At 36.9% G+C, this 16,266-nt stretch overlaps 1 protein-coding gene across 1 annotated transcript in view; it reads right to left on the reverse strand.

The window, feature by feature from the left end:
• LOC124170438 (aconitate hydratase, mitochondrial-like) overlaps positions 1-15,184 on the reverse strand; it is a 37,745-nt gene extending 22,561 nt beyond the window's left edge. Inside the window, exons 1-9 of the mRNA XM_046549162.1 lie at positions 15,080-15,184; positions 14,340-14,494; positions 13,918-14,143; positions 13,197-13,322; positions 12,443-12,601; positions 9,848-9,998; positions 8,709-8,884; positions 7,584-7,713; positions 6,378-6,535 (exon numbers count right to left, since the gene is read on the reverse strand). Coding sequence (XP_046405118.1) covers positions 6,378-6,535; positions 7,584-7,713; positions 8,709-8,884; positions 9,848-9,998; positions 12,443-12,601; positions 13,197-13,322; positions 13,918-14,143; positions 14,340-14,494; positions 15,080-15,112 — 1,314 coding nt within the window. The 5' untranslated portion in view covers positions 15,113-15,184. The remainder of the gene's footprint in view (positions 1-6,377; positions 6,536-7,583; positions 7,714-8,708; positions 8,885-9,847; positions 9,999-12,442; positions 12,602-13,196; positions 13,323-13,917; positions 14,144-14,339; positions 14,495-15,079) is intronic.
• Between the last annotated feature and the right edge of the window lie 1,082 nt (positions 15,185-16,266).

The following is a 16,266-nucleotide window of genomic DNA, read 5'->3' on the forward strand; positions in this document are numbered from 1 at the left end:
TAATCAAGCACCCAGATGCTGGAATAAGCGACTCGGATCATTCCTGCATCAACATGGGTTTAAGGCCAATGATGCTGATCCATGTTTATACATTCGAGACATGAATGGTAGGAAGATCATACTAGTGATCTATGTAGATGATGGCTTGATGGCAGCAACAAATATACAAGAGATGGAAGATTTTATTGAAGAATTGAAGAAAGAGTTCAAAATTATTTCAAAGCAAGCAAGCTATTTTCTGGGCCTTGAAATTCAACAAGAAGAAAGGTTCATTAAGATAAGTCAAAGAGCATACGCAAGAAAAATTTTAGAACCCTTCAATTTTTCAGAATGTAGGCCAGTATCAACCCCAATGCTGAAAGGTGCAGAACTTTCCACATCAGGGAAAGATGGCGAGGCACCAAGGTTTCCTTACAGACAGGCCATTGGAGCACTGATGTATTTGATGCTTGGCACAAGACCAGACTTGGCTTATAGTGTCGTATTCCTTTCGAGGACACTCGAAAATCCAACTCAAGCAGATGTGGCAAGAGTCAAGAGAGTTTTCAGATACATAGCAGGGACATTGGATCTGGGAATAGTATATCGAAGCAATGTATATGAGGGTTTTCTGGATGTCTACAGTGATGCAGATTTTGGAGGATGCATTTCAACGGGTCGTTCAACCTCTGGAGTCATCATTAGGTATGCAGGAGGGGCGATTTCATGGATGAGCCAACGACAAGCTGTTGTAGCAACTTCAACAACGGAAGCAGAGATCATCGCAGCAAATGAAGGAGCCAAAGAGGCAATTTGGCTTAGCAGACTGTTCAGAGGAATAATTTAACTTAAAAAAGTTCCAGTCATTCAAGTTGACAAGTCAGCAGCAGTGAGACTGGCAAAAAAGCCGGAGTTTCATCGCAGGACAAAACATATTTCTATTAAGCATTTTTTCATCAGAGGGAAAGTGACAGAAGGCAAGCTTGAAGTTCCACAGATCTCCACAGAACATCAAGTGGCTGATATCATGACGAAACCGTTGCCAAAGAGACGTCTGAAGATCTTGTCCGTGAAAACAGGGCTAATGTGAAGTAGAAAGGACAATGAGCAATTACTTCTTACTTTTGTTAGTTGAGACAGTAATTGTATGTTTTTCAGTATTTCTTGTTTTTTCAGTAATTCTTCATATCGTTAAATTCAACTTTAATTAACAAGGGAAAGTGTTGAAGTTATTATGTTTAAATCAAGTTGAATTCCTAAGTTTATTGTTTGATGCAGAGATGGCGCTGCGACACAAATTTTGTAGTTATGTGCGTTACTAAGAAAGTTAACAAATAGAGAGAACCTAGAAAAGAAAAAGACTAGCATCTGCAGTTAAAACAGAGTTATCGCAATGTTTCTCTAATAAATTAATGAGCTTAAGAATATATAAAATTCAATATAATGCAGGTCCACAGAGGGATAGGCGCATTTCTAATTTTAAAATGTAGAAAAAAAGGCAGGGTCTTAAGTACAAATTTAATTGGAATGTTCATGTACTAATTGAGGTCAGAGGACCTCTTTAAACACAACATTGGAAGTAATTACACTATCCTCTGTTAAACGCACATGATGACACATACTTGATGCAGGTGTTTTTATTTGATGCATGTGTTTTTATGACCGGAATCACTTTTCTATGTGTATAGTTTGTTTCCTGTTTTTGAGTTCATTTGTTGTTTGTTTTATTTGTCTGTGAGCATGTTTGTTTTTGTTTTGATTTTTTTTGCTGATTTGATGCTATGGTGATAAGAAAGATAAATAAGAGATTGTTAGGCAGGGAGCCATCTTGAAGTGGATGTACAATAAGATTAAGATTAAAATACAGCGTGTCAAGTGATATTTTCCTTGGGTTTAATCGCTGTGATACGTTAAATTGGCGACTGTGACAGGACTGAAGTATTAGAAGAAGGCTGAGATTAAGAAGATGAAAGTATTTTTCAAGGATTTAACCATAGTTCAGCTAAAGGAACAGCTTGATGGCTTTGGACTTTCTACAAGGGGATCAAAGACAGATTTGTCTCTGAGGCTGGAAGACCATCTGAGGAAAGAAAATAGAGATACTGACAGCTTCTACGTAGAAGTGGAGCAGCAACTATCATCGGACAATGAGGAAGTAGGTGTCAGAGAGGTGCTTGTCAGTGTAATGAGTTTGGTAAAAAACTTAGGCATCCAGATGTCCGACGTTCACCACGACGTGGAGAAGAAGATCTTGATGATTACATCTCAGTTGTCAGACCAAATGACTGCTATTACTGGAAACATGGAATGTATTAAAAAAATTGAAGGTAGGATCATCCAAATAGAACAGGGCGTGGAAACGTCAGAAATCCGGATGGTAACAGTAGAAAATGAATTGAACAGGGTAAAGCATAACATGGACATGGTTAAGCAAGAAGTTGACTCCAGATTTTTAAAGTTACAAGAACAAGTAAGTGATCAAGTGAGGAATATAGTACCACCATCAGTCACTCTACCTTATACAAGTGGACATTTAGACTCAAAAGTGATGAAAGACTGCCTTCCAGAATTTCATGGAAGACTGGAAGAAAATCCAACAAGTTTTATTAAAGAATCACTCAGTTTGTTAGGTAGAACTAACCAACCCAATGACATTTATACATAAATAGTGTCACAACAGCTGAAGGGGCAAGCAGCTACTTGGTGGCAAAATTTAAAAGGGTTAAATCTGCATTGGGAGGACTTCAAACGAGAATTCATTGCACGGTTTGATTCCGAAAGGGTGAAGAGTGCAGTGAAGAAGAAGCTATTCACTGACACACAACCTACAGGCATGCGGACGAGTGCTTTCATTATTCAAAAATATCAACTCTTCAAGAGACTGAACCCAGAAGATTATGAAGATAAGGCAATGCACGATATAATTGAATTACTGCATGGAAAGATTAGGGCTTTAGTTAAAGTTTCACAGCCCAAAACATTTGATGATCTTAGGAAAGTTGTCAGCCAACTTGAAGAGGAACACAAAGTCAAACCTTCAGGAGATTCTATTACAGTTAGGAAATGTTTCCAGTGTGGGAATTTTGGACATTTGAAAAATGAGTGCCCTACATTGTCATTGCAGGAAAACTAGGTGCGGTCCATTCTGGGATGAGGGGGAATGGAAACCGAGTAGTGCTTAACCCTCGAAGAAAAACAACTTCTAGTAAGTCATCGAATCATGATACATGTATTGGACAGATGATTAGTGATGGAAGCTATCCTCGTCCTGCTATTAACTTAAAAATTGGGAACGAAAATTTTAAGGCTATATTAGACAGTCAGCCTAGTAATTCTTTTGTCAATTCTAATGTAGCAGAGTTACTAATTCCTATGGAGCCACATCATCTGGCACTGGTAAGAGGAGCTGTTAGTAAGGTGACCTATTCAGTAAAGGGGCAAACACTACTAGCAGCCAAGTGCATGGATGAGGAAATTGAAATAACAGTTGGCATGATTAAGGATTTGATTCCTGAGATAATACTGGGCCACGATTTCTTAGTTGCCTATGATGTTATCTTAGACTATGCATCCAAAGAAATATTCTTTGGTAAAAATAATCGTCTAAGAGTTACATGGTGTGATGGTAGCAGTATGACTCAGGCCAAGGATGAAGACCATGGAGTACACCTAGATGAGCTAGATTTTGGATCTTAAACAATAAACGAAGAAAATCACCTGAAAAGAGTATTGAAAGAGTTTCCAGAGGTCAAGATCTATTTCCTAACAAGATCGGTTTTACCACAACAGTTACGCACAGTTTTAAATGCAGTGACTACAGTCCAATCAAGCAACGTCCATACCCAATAAACCCTGATAAGCATAACTTCATAAGAGATAAAGTTCAGGAGATGGAAAGACAAGAGCTTATCAAACCATCTACTTCCTGTTGGGCCTCACCAATTGTCCTACCGAAAAAGAAAAACGGGGAGTACAGACTGTGTGTTGACTTTCGACGACTGAACGAAAGAACAGTTAGTGATGCTTACCCCATGCCTGACCTAAAGGATCTGTTGAGGCAAGTAAATGGAGCCAGGATTTTCAGCACTTTAGACCTAAATTCTGGATATTGGCAGGTGGAGGTAGAAGAGAAACCCAGGCACTTGACTGCATTTCCTACACCAAAGGGTTTATTTCAATTCAAAGTCATGCCTTTCGGTTTAAAGAATGCTGCAGCGAAATTTGCAAGGTTGATGGATAAGGTGCTGTCAGGGTACATAGCAGATTTCTGCCAGGTATATTTAGATCATACTCTAATTTACTCTAAGAATCTCCAAGACCATTTTATACATCTGGCAAAGGTATTAGAGGCTAAAATTGCATGGGTTGACTTGTCAACTTAAGAAGTGCCACTTCGCAGCAGAAAGAGTAGAGTATCTTGGCCATGTCCTGACTTCCAAGGGATTGGAAAGACAACCAGAGAAGAATCGTGCAATAGAAGAAGCAGAGCGCCCTAGAACGAAACAACAAGTACGCCAGTTACTGGGGTTATGTGGATGGTACAGCAGCTTTATGCCACATTTTGAGGAAAAGGCGACGCCACTTACAGACTTACTACACAAGTGCCAGCCATTTAAGTGGACAAATAATGAAGAGATTACATTCCAAGAGCTTAAGAAGGGAATAGGAAGTGCTCCTAAGCTAGCTCATCCTGATCACCAGAGGCAGATGTGTCTACAAAACGATGCCAGCAACTTAGGTTTAGGGGCTGTGTTATTCCAAGAGAGAGTTGAAGGCAGACAGGATATTATAGAATATGCAAGTAGGAAATTATCTTCCGCCAAGAAAATCTATTGTACAGCTGAAAAGGAAGCCTTGGCAGTGGTATGGGCTGTAGGTAAATTTAGAGGCTTTTTGGAAGGGAGGAAATTTAAGTTATACACTGATAATACAGCATTGAGGTGGTTGAATACTGTATCAGGAACAAAATCTAAATTGATGCGATGGGCATTAATATTGGCAGAATTTGACTTTGACGTGCAACACGTTCCTGGGGCCGGTAACCAAGGAGCTGATAGTTTGTCACAGCATCCAGTAGCAGAGCCATCATTAAACAATGTCATTCCAGAGAGAGAAGTACCTTAGAGCCAAGACTCAATAATCAGTGAGCCTGTCCTCATGGTTTTTCAAGAAGAATTCAATTTAGAAATCTTAAGAAAATGGCAAGAAGAAGATAAAGCATGTACGGCCATGATATTATGTATCAGTAGTCGGGAATCTCATAGCTACCCAGTTCCAAAAGAATTTCAGATGTGCTACAAAAACTTCCGATTGGAGAAGGGTCTCTTGATGTATTTGTCGCATATTTCTAACATGCCTTCTTTGGTAGTGGTTCCAAGGTCGCATTCTATGGTTATCCTGGAGAAGTTTCATGACAACTCTGAAGCTGGTCATCCAGGGGTTGAGGAGACATTCCAGTCCATACGCAGAAGATTTTTCTTGATTAATATGCGCAAGGAAATTACCACCTATGTTCAGGTATGCTACATCAATGCTTGCACCAAGGCGAGCAACAAGAAGGCAGATACAAGCCAACAGGCGAGCAACAAGAAGGCAGATACATAATACCAACTTTACATCGCTTTTCTAGTAATATTTATGATTTTGAACACGTTAGGTAATATAACATGCTAAGCATGGATCATTTAACAGGCATATACTTCCAAATAAAAAAGTGAGCATCCATGGACAACCTGACTTAAGCAGCCGAGTCAAACTTCTTAAACAAATGACCGTCATAATTTTAAGTGCATATACATTCCTAGGAAATGAAGTACATAACACAAGACATCTTGTTGGTTAAAGAGAGTCGACAACAAAGTCTGCTCATTCTTCATGGCCATCATCACCCGGATCGGAATAATAAAATTTTAATAATATGAATGACATATGGTTAAATGTTTTAGCACGGAGTTTGTTCAGCAGTTTGTAAGGAAACCATGGTAATAATTTCTTAAATGGGGTGAGTATGCTTGAAAGCATTAGACTGATAAATGTTCTTGAAAAAAAAGCTTCATTTTTACAGTTTGCGAGCCTAATTCTCCAATATTTTACAAGGATACAACACAATGATAAACCAAAATGCTGCTGGAAAAATAATTTACAAGCATAGTCATCACAGTTCAATTGATGATGATTGGATTGGACAGTGATTTTGTCATTTTTGAGTGATCAGTCCAGCGATCACTTGAAAATGACAAAAATAATGATCGTGTGATTCAGGCTTAAGGAAGGCAATCATTAATGAAGTACGCTGCTGTCAAAACTTATTGAAAAGCTTCATTGAAATAATAACTCAATAGCCAGCCTATTTACCCAGGACTAGAATGAAAGATTAAAAAAAGCATTAAAGGACTTACGATTCCATCACGCTCAATGGTCGCACGGATTTGCTCAGACCCAGGAGTTACGTTGAAGGCAATCTTGGACTTGAGCCCGTGCTTCAAGGCTTGCTTCACGATGCTAGCACAGCGACCCATGTCCTCATAGCTGGAATTAGTGCAGCTGCCAATGAGCCCTAAAACAGATTGAAATAGTAATGAGGGATTTACCAGGACATGACAGAGCAAACCTCCAGTTAAGTGCAGAAAGAAACATAACCTATTCAAGAGGTCATCAATTGGTGCCATATTGATAGACTGAAAATCAAAAAGGGAAGAGTTTTGGTTCATGACAGCTCAAAATTCTGGCAAGTTAACAATGAAAATATAACTACATTTGTAATACAAGAAGCAGAAAACAAATCATAACATCAATTTACCCATTAAAAAACTGAAATGCATAACCCGAGGGCTGCACTGCATGAATTTTATCTGGACACCATATTCTCTGGCATAAATAGATTTTATTAAGAGAAAAGAAAACAATTAATTAAACAACAGAATAATATATGAGATGATACTGTAAATAATACATGCTGTAATCAGCAAAGTCCTATCATACTGCACTTACTTCGGTCATCAGACATGATTTTTATCATGTAATTTCTTAATTACAATTGAAAATATGAAATCAAAGACAAAATATATCTAATGCAATGTTAAATTTTTGATAGTATTCGAACTCTCGTAGAATATTAAAATACAAGATATTTTGTGATTCCAATGGAAACCTTGAGTTCATCATTAATGAAAAGAGATGAATTATACCCACAGGTAGAGTAATACCTGCATAAGAAAATAAATATGCACAGGAAAATAATTTCAGTAAAATAAAGAACTCACTCAACAGTAAAATAAAGAACTAAAAAAAAATAAACGAAAAATATATTACTTTGAACTAGTTAGCAGGAAATACGAGTATAAGAAAATTAAGTTCATCCACAATGAAGTGTAACATATTCATTCAATGATCTATGCAACCCAAATTGTCGACATATAAAGCACATTCCAATACATTTTCCTGCAAAGTGATATTGCAGGTATTATGAAAAAGATCACCTATAATTATTAAATGGTTTTAAAAAGAAAAAAAGGACAAGGATGTACGTGTATACTTCTAAACCCCTGAAAGGAAACTGCTGCTCCTATTTCATTATATCATAGTACAAGCTGCATGGAACTTACCAACTTTGATGTCAAGAGGCCAGTCATTCTTTTTGGCTGTCTCACCCAGCTTGGAGATAGGATGAGCCAGGTCAGGAGTGAATGGTCCATTCACATGGGGCTCCAATTCACTCAAGTTTATCTCAATGACCTATAGGAAAGGAGACCAAGGTAAAACACAGCAATGCACATAGCCCAGTACAGAGCTGGGGAAGCAGTCAAGGCCAAATGCATATATATATAACGATATAAAATACTACTAAAAAACAGATTACCAGACAATGGCTTAATATTATTAATGGTCAAAGAAGTATAGCAGTATTGGCAAAAATGAGAGAGTACGACATTTTACAGAAACAGAAAATTCAGCTATTGATTACAAACATTGAATAATTAATTCATCCAATACAGTATTTTTAAATACCTCATCCAATTGGACAATTTTTTGAGCAAATTAGTTATTACTATTCTGGTTAAGTTTATAAGAAAACACTCAGGACTCACTGCCAATAATACTCATTAAAAGTATTTTGATGATTGATGAGTAAGGGATTGAGTGAAACTACACATTACTCCAAAAAAGATGTAATAGTATATGTAAATTTCCCTCATTCAAAATATACTAGCTTTCCCAGTCAATGTTAACAATAAATTTTAACGATTGCTAGGATAATATTTGTGCTTAAAGTAAAAAGCACACTAAAACAGAAAATACAAAAGAAAAATGTTACATATTATCAAACAACTTATCAAGGATGGTGCTTTCCTCTTGAGAAATTTCAAGCTCTAGCCCCAGTACAATGTCTACAACAATAGGTCAAAGGACATTTCTTTTTATTGCCTCAATGAGAAATGAAGAGTAAGTCATAAAAACAAAAAATAAAGAAATAAAATCAAACATGCTAAATTGGGACATTCTATTTAGATAATTTCCCACAACTATTTTTGTATGATAAGTTATTTTACCCAATTATCAGGAGGGTAACCTTAAACTGTAGGGTGAGTTTTTATGGTAATGAAAATGAACAGGCAAAGTAAGAGTCAACTCATACAGAGTAAGACTATGCTGAGTATGCTTGGCATGACCTCTAAAAAATTCAGTTTTAAACGGTTAAGTTATATGCATACACTCAAACAAAGACTAACCTTGTCATAAGGAGCATCTGCGTCAGCATTGAGGAGAACTTTGGAGTATTTATCAGATTCCATAGCAATTTCTGATCTCCCAGTTGCATTCAAATAATCCTTCATTCTCTTATTGTAAGGGAAAATTGAGGTTGTAGCTCCAATCTCAGCACCCATATTGCAAATAGTGGCCATACCTGGGAGAAGCAAAAATATGAATTTGCAATGATAATGCTGATCAAACATGTGCATGGAGAAAACAAATATGTATTACACATTAACAAACTAGGAGCTTAAAACATGTATGGTTGGTATCAATGGTGTTTAATCATCCTAAAGAGAAAGAAAACTATACTCCATTTCACTCGGCTCCATCCGCATCGCACGCACAGCTAGATCACTAAGTGTAAGTCAAAATTGTGAGTTAAGCCAAAACTGTAATGCAGTGTTGCATTCTGCAGGATAATCACCCTTTTGCATGGGTTTATCAACTTACAAACAAGCTCTCGGAACGCATCTTGTTTGTACGTCATTATTACAAACCTCTGGTTTTTCGGACAACGAAACTTCATAACTACGAGTGTTTACTGTATCCTCTGAACGATTCAATTTATGTATGGACTCATTTTCACAATATGCAAAGGATTTGCATATTTTTAGGAACATATTACATCATGTAAAGGAAGTATAAAGATGCCCTTTTCCAAATTACCTCACTTGACTTTAGTAATGACACTTATTTAAAATTAAATACTTGAAATACTGAAGTGTTCAGTTTGGTAGAGGGACAACCTTGCAAAAACTAGGTACATTAGCTTAAATGAAAAATTTTCAAGGAATTTCTCCACTTGCTTTCTTAGAGATAGACCACCTGGAGCCATAATAACAAACAGGAATACTCGACAGTAACAGAGGCGATACCACAAGAAGAAAGGAAATTTTTTGCTTGCACGCAAATTTCTATTTCTCAAGGTTGAATTATGAACTACATTGGCTCTACTGCAGCAAATTAACAGTTTGATACTGATCCATAATACTTTTCTCATTATTTATGAAATAAAATGAGGAAACAATATTCATGGGTATCCCCCACCCCCAGATCCATCTGAAACAAAAGAAATCATACAGATACATGCATCACAAACAGCCACACAACTGACCTGTGCATGAAATGGAGTCAACTCCAGGGCCGAAGTACTCAACAATAGCACCAGTACCACCCTTGACAGTCAATATTCCAGCTACTTTAAGAATAATGTCCTTGGGAGAGGACCAGCCCTTCAGCTCTCCAGTCAACTTGACTCCAATGACCTATAAAAAAATTAAAGCATTCCATTGGTACTCACCAGTATTTTCACAGAGAGAATTGCGATAATAACAATGAAAGAAACTAATAACTCTTTGATGAGAGCTACTTACTTCATCTGAAACATATTAGAATATCAAACTTTTAAAAATTATTTATTAGGGATAACTATAATTGATTCATCCATAAAAACAAGGCTCTCAAGTATGTACCTCTTTTCCCAAGTTCTACTTGTCTAACCTCGATTTTTTTTAACTGCAATATTAATCTATATATATAAAAGAAAGTCGAAAATCGTGTTAGTTAGAACACTTATAACTCGAGAACGGCTGCACCGATTTCAATGAGATTTGGTTCTTTGGATTCGTCTCAGGCGGGGTTAACATATAGGCTATTAAAAAAAGGATAATTTCACAAAAAAAATTCATCTCTTTCCTATGGACATGCTTTTAGGAGTTATAGTAACACAACAATTGATAAGTCGGTCAAAACTACAACTTAAATAATTTGTTTTGTTTTTCCCACTTTAATAACTGAATTTAGTAACAATATAACATTTTAATTACTAAATATATTCCAAATATTAATTAAATTGAAATTACATTTAAAAAATTTAATTCGAGCTAATTGTAAGCCCAGCCGTGGCCAAGTTCGAGTTGACACTTCACTACCGTGTTTGTAAACAAATCTCCAAGCAATTGTTGACAAACGGTAATGTCCGTGTTCCTGTCGAGGAATCGAGTAGTTTTAACTCATTTCCTTGGAATGATTGCAAATTAGTTTCAGTGAGCTCATCAACAAAGAGTTCCAGAATATGATTGATCACCAAAAGAATCAAAGATGGTTGATATAGCGAGCAAGAACGAAGATGCGGATGACTAAAACGAGGTAAATTCAAATAGTTCGTACTCTGCATGAATTCGAATCTTTTAAATGTGTAACAAACGAAGACGAAATCACCAACTACCTATCTGAATATTTTAAGTCCTTGGACATACCTAGCTTACCAAGGCACGATTTACAGAAAAATGTAGTTTCTGTGTTCATGATCTTTCGAAGCCTAAACCAACCAAAGCTATCCAACAGAACGTGTTTGGTGATTAAAATAATTGGTAATGAATGTGATTCACGCAACTTCACTCAAAGGAAAATTCAAAGGTGAGGAAGTCCTTATTCCGTAGATTCCATTATCTCAACTCATATGCCCTTTTGAGATTAAACGTATTCAATTTCCAATTCGTGTTGCATTCGTGATAACGATTAAAAAATCGCATGGTCAGTCTTTCAGTTTTGTGTTGTTGGTGCTCATGTGCTAATGAAAACCCATGATTTTCTCATGGTCAATTTAACGTGCTATGTTCACGAGTCGATAAACCATCCTCTATATTTCTTCCTTCGCTTCAAGTGCGTAGCTAGGATAGGGGGTTTTGGGCGCAGCTAATACCACGGGTCTGTAGGGTATAGAAAACTCGCTAAGGCAAGCGGGAAGTGTGGGGGCACTTCCCCCAGAAATTTTTTAAGATAAATGGTTCAAAATAGTGGGTTTTGCATCTGTGTGAATAGTTAAATATGTTTTGTTTGTTAGTCATCCGTCCCCCTAATATTAATAACAAAATCTTTCATGAAAAAATTCTCTAAGCTCTTGGGGGGGGGGGGGGTTTATCCCCCAAAACCTCCCCTCGCTGCATCACTGCTTTGCTTCGCTATATTTATTTCGCTTCATCCGCTTCATCTTGCGCCTGATAACAAAACAAAAACTGTAGTTTATCAGAAGGTGCTTGACGCAAGAAATTAAACCCGAATGTGTAGAGCTCACCGTGGTGCGTTTACGCATGCAGTACGTTTACGCAGTGCATTTTTTTCAAACAGAGATACTAAAACTGGCGCGCCTTAAGTCATTTAATGCGAATGCTGCCTCATAGGGGCTCTTCTTGCACGATTTTGAGCATCAGTCAAGCGTCGGTCTGGGGTTGTGTCAACCTCCCCCCTGAATGGGCCAAGTGTATGCAACAGACTTGGGCCTAAAAATATTTTTTTACATCTAATAACGCAAATAGCCAACAACTGAATGCGTATAATTTTTATTTCATGAACTGCTTTATTAAACCACAATGCCCAAAATTTCTTTAGCTAAAACGTAAGAAAATTTGCTGAAAAATATCCGCCTAGACGTGCTCCGATCCACCCTATATAGATTCAATGAAGAAAATGTCCTTCTGACAAGCAATTTTGGTACTCATTTACGTAGTTTTATTGAATTTGTATCCTTATTTCATTATAATAAATTAAACATGATTAAAAACGATACAGCCGCTCTTGATTTATAAATGGTGTAAGTAAACTTTAAGTTCATTGATTGTTAGGCGATACGAAGTGCGCCGGGTCAGCTAGTAATCATAATAAAAATATTAATAAATGATTACATATTAAATATCAATGATTAGCTCACATTGGGACACTTCAATTCCCATGGGATGTCGGCCATTACATCAACAGCATCAGCACCACCTACGCCAATGCAGAGGCAACCAAGACCACCACCATTTGGCGTGTGAGAGTCGGTACCAATCATCAAAAGACCAGGGAAAGCATAATTTTCCAGAATGATCTAAAAGAAAAAAAAAAAAAAACTTCGTAATAAATATTATATCCATTGGTGGGAGCATATCATGCTAATAAAAGAAAAAAATATATTTAAAATGTTATAAATCATCAAATTGAATGTAATACTTATTTACTTATTACATACTTATTTCCCCTATGAAATTCTAATCAATGAGAGGAAATTTTTAAATAATTAGCACACAAAATATGAATGAATTGAACGTATTTGAATGTGATTTATACTAATGCACATTTCATACGAAGATATCCAAATTTCCATCATGACATTTGCCCATGTACATACATCCTGATAGACTTATCACCTTAATGCCAAATATACACTTATTATGCAAGAATTCCAACTTATACACATCTTTTGATGTATTTCCGGTGCAATATTTGTGTAATACAAATGTAATACACATTGTGTTGTCTGGGATATTTTAGGCCAGTTGCACGACAATATTGGAAATCAAATTTTACCTTGCCCAATGGATCAATATTTAATGAGTTGGTTAAGGCCATCATTTCTTGAGCAAGGTAACTTACTTTGATAAAGGATATGAAGACCTTTGAGAGGAATAAAACTCGTAAAATACCTGATGAATGATTCCAGAGCCAGGTTTCCAGAAGCCAACCCCGTATTTAGCTCCAGCAGACTTGAGGAAGGAGTACACTTCCTTGTTAATGTCATTGGCTCTCGCCAAATCTTTTTCTCCACCAACCTAAAAGAGATAGAAAAATAAATGAGAAGAGATATAATACTTCACTGGCCCGGAACTAGGACAGGGCAGATGGGGTGTGGGGGGGAGATTGGGGGGGGGGGGGGGGAAGGAATTTTATAACCTTAGTGGCCTTTTTTGGCAACAAAATTCAAAAGTTTATCAAATAAGTTATTTAATTTTTTTAAACATTATAACACCACAATCAATATTGTTTGATTTTATTTGCTTTTGATGCATATTTTATAATTTAAACTACAACATTTCAATGAATAGCTTATTTGTGGGTCGACTAATAAATTTATATTATTATTACTTAGAGTATTAAATTTTAGTGTTGGGGGAGGGGAATTAAGGTGGTATCAATTCATTCAAAGTTCCATCTGATTTAGGACCATAAAGTTTCAATCATTTCAAACTGAAAAACGCCACCAATTCTGACACCAATAGCATCAAATGCAAAAGCCAGAGATATCAGTGAGGAACAAAAATTGCTCATAGCATAAAGGAACGAAGTGGAAATTATGAGAAACACATTGAAGGAGGCATAACAACCATCAAATTAACATCTATAATAAAAAATAAGCCATCTACTCACTTGAGCTTCGATGAGATGGTCACAGTGAATGGTAGAAGGCACAGCTACTCGTGGAAGTCCTGAAGAAATGAACTGTAACATGGCCATTTGGGCTGTGGCATCCTGCATAGCAACTCGGTCTGGCCTCAGCCTCAAATAGCTGGTCCCTCGCTTAATTTCTTGACCAGCTGGATCATCCAAGTGGGAATACAATACTTTTTCCGACAGAGTCAGGGGTCGATTTAGCCTGCACATGGAGATTACCAAAGCCTTTAATCATGAACTTAGTTAAAGTTTTCTGCAATTTCGACGCAATTTACAAAAAAGAAAATGGCAAAATAAGACAACGAATTGCAGACAAGAAAAGCTTTCTCAGCCCCCAGGAAACCTAGGGAGGTATCAAAATAGTAACTGAACCAAATACGTTATGATGGAATGCATACCTCTTCTTCACGACGTCCAGCTTCTTCGCAAGTGTTTCATGAGGAAGGCCGGCGTCGGGGTCGAACTTGCTCATCGCCACCTTCTTGGCGGCGGCGGCCAGAGGGGAAATGTGGAAACATCTTTGCTGGACTTCACGAGAAAGCCCCCAAAGTCCCTGAAAGAGTTAATAAGGCAGGATTTTGTGTTACAGAAATAAATGGTTACCCAAAAAGTTCATTCAATTTCTCACACAAGATTTCCAATCAACGCTAAGAAAGTAACTAAATTAGAAAAGACACAGGGGAGAAAAGCACAGGCAGACTTAAGCCAGAATTGACCGATACTACTGAACAATATATTTTACCCTCCATTTACCCATCGGTAGGAAATGTTTCCTTGCCATCAAAAAGAAAATGCCATATGGACATATCGATTTCGGTTAGACACAATTCCAGAAAAAGTTAAGACGAAAAATAACACAACTATCATTTGAAAAACTACGAAATCGGAATCTCAACTTAGTTGCATTAGGTATTCAAGATTTCAAAAGCAATTACAGCAATTATTAAAAAGAAATCGGTGCATATTCAGAGGAGTAAAATTGGTAAGCCGTGCTCGAAAGTATAATAGTTGAATACGAGCAATAAATTAGCAAAAATAATGGCAAATATAGCACAATAGATATCAGAATATTGCGATGTTAATGACATAGTGACTTAAAACGGTCTCGTTACATTATTTAAAGGCAAAAATTTCTCACCTGATGCTGAAGAACCCTTAAGCAGCTCGCCATGGTTGCAGAAGGGACGGAAAATGAAAACTTTTATTTGGAGCTTTCGAACTCCTGCCATCTGGTGGCGACTGGATGGAGTAATCTTGAGAAGTGAATTTCGCAAAGCAAAGACGTTAAAGGCGCGTATTATGTCTGATCCTTTGAGCTGCACAACAGATTTTGGAGAGACCACGACACTTAACTCGAAAAGAATCAGTGTTATTGTAAAAAAGAAAGCAGTTTATAGCGTAATTTCACGAAATTTACAAATGTTGACTCAAGAATGATAGAAGTCGAAAGGATGTGTCGATTACCATGGTTGACCCCTCAGCGAAAAAACGGTTGAAATTTCAACAGTTAATTGGGACCATTGTTAATCCAACAGTAACTGTTGAATCCAACAGTAACTATTGAATTCAACAGTAGATTGGGACCACTGTTAAAACTAACAGTAACTGTTAAAACTAACCATAATTGTAAACTCTGACAGTAACTAATAAATCCAAAAATTATTGATGAATTCAGAAGTTACTGTTGGATTCAGCAGTTACTGTTGGATTCAACAGCTGTCCCAATTAACTGTTGAAATTTCAACCGTTTTTTCGCAAAGGGACGGAAGATGCTGTATATTAATAGAGGTAAAAGTACACTCATAGAGATACCAATTTCGCTAACACTTAAAATGTGTTAAATTAACTTTGACTCCACAGCAGGTGATTTCTTGCCAATTGATATGGGTAGTATGTAGGTAAAGATAGATTGAAGGGGTATTCCATACACCCTTAGCCCCCTTTACTGCCAGAGACTTGTACCTGGGGCGCAGTTAACTTTGGTTCTTGGGCGTGAAGAGAAGGCCCTCAACGATGCCAGTCATCACAGTGCGGAATTTTGCATGATACCGTGGGAGTCAACTCAAGAAGAGCGCTTGTGAGAGATCGAGAGCGGAAGCCAACCCCTATGAAAAAATTGTATAAACCTATTTCAAAATTTTATACAATTTATACAATTACCATGGCAATTGTATAAATTGTATAAAATTTTGAAACAGGTTTATACAATTTTTTCATAGGGGAATGCATAAACAAAACTATGTTTTAAATCAAAGCCTCACACCTCATCTTCAACTTGCAAATTTAATTTACAGGGACTACTTTGCTCGATCAAATGGAATTACT

Source organism: Ischnura elegans, chromosome 1, assembly GCF_921293095.1.
Source record: "Ischnura elegans chromosome 1, ioIscEleg1.1, whole genome shotgun sequence".
In the NCBI taxonomy this organism is placed as follows: Eukaryota; Metazoa; Arthropoda; class Insecta; order Odonata; family Coenagrionidae; genus Ischnura; species Ischnura elegans.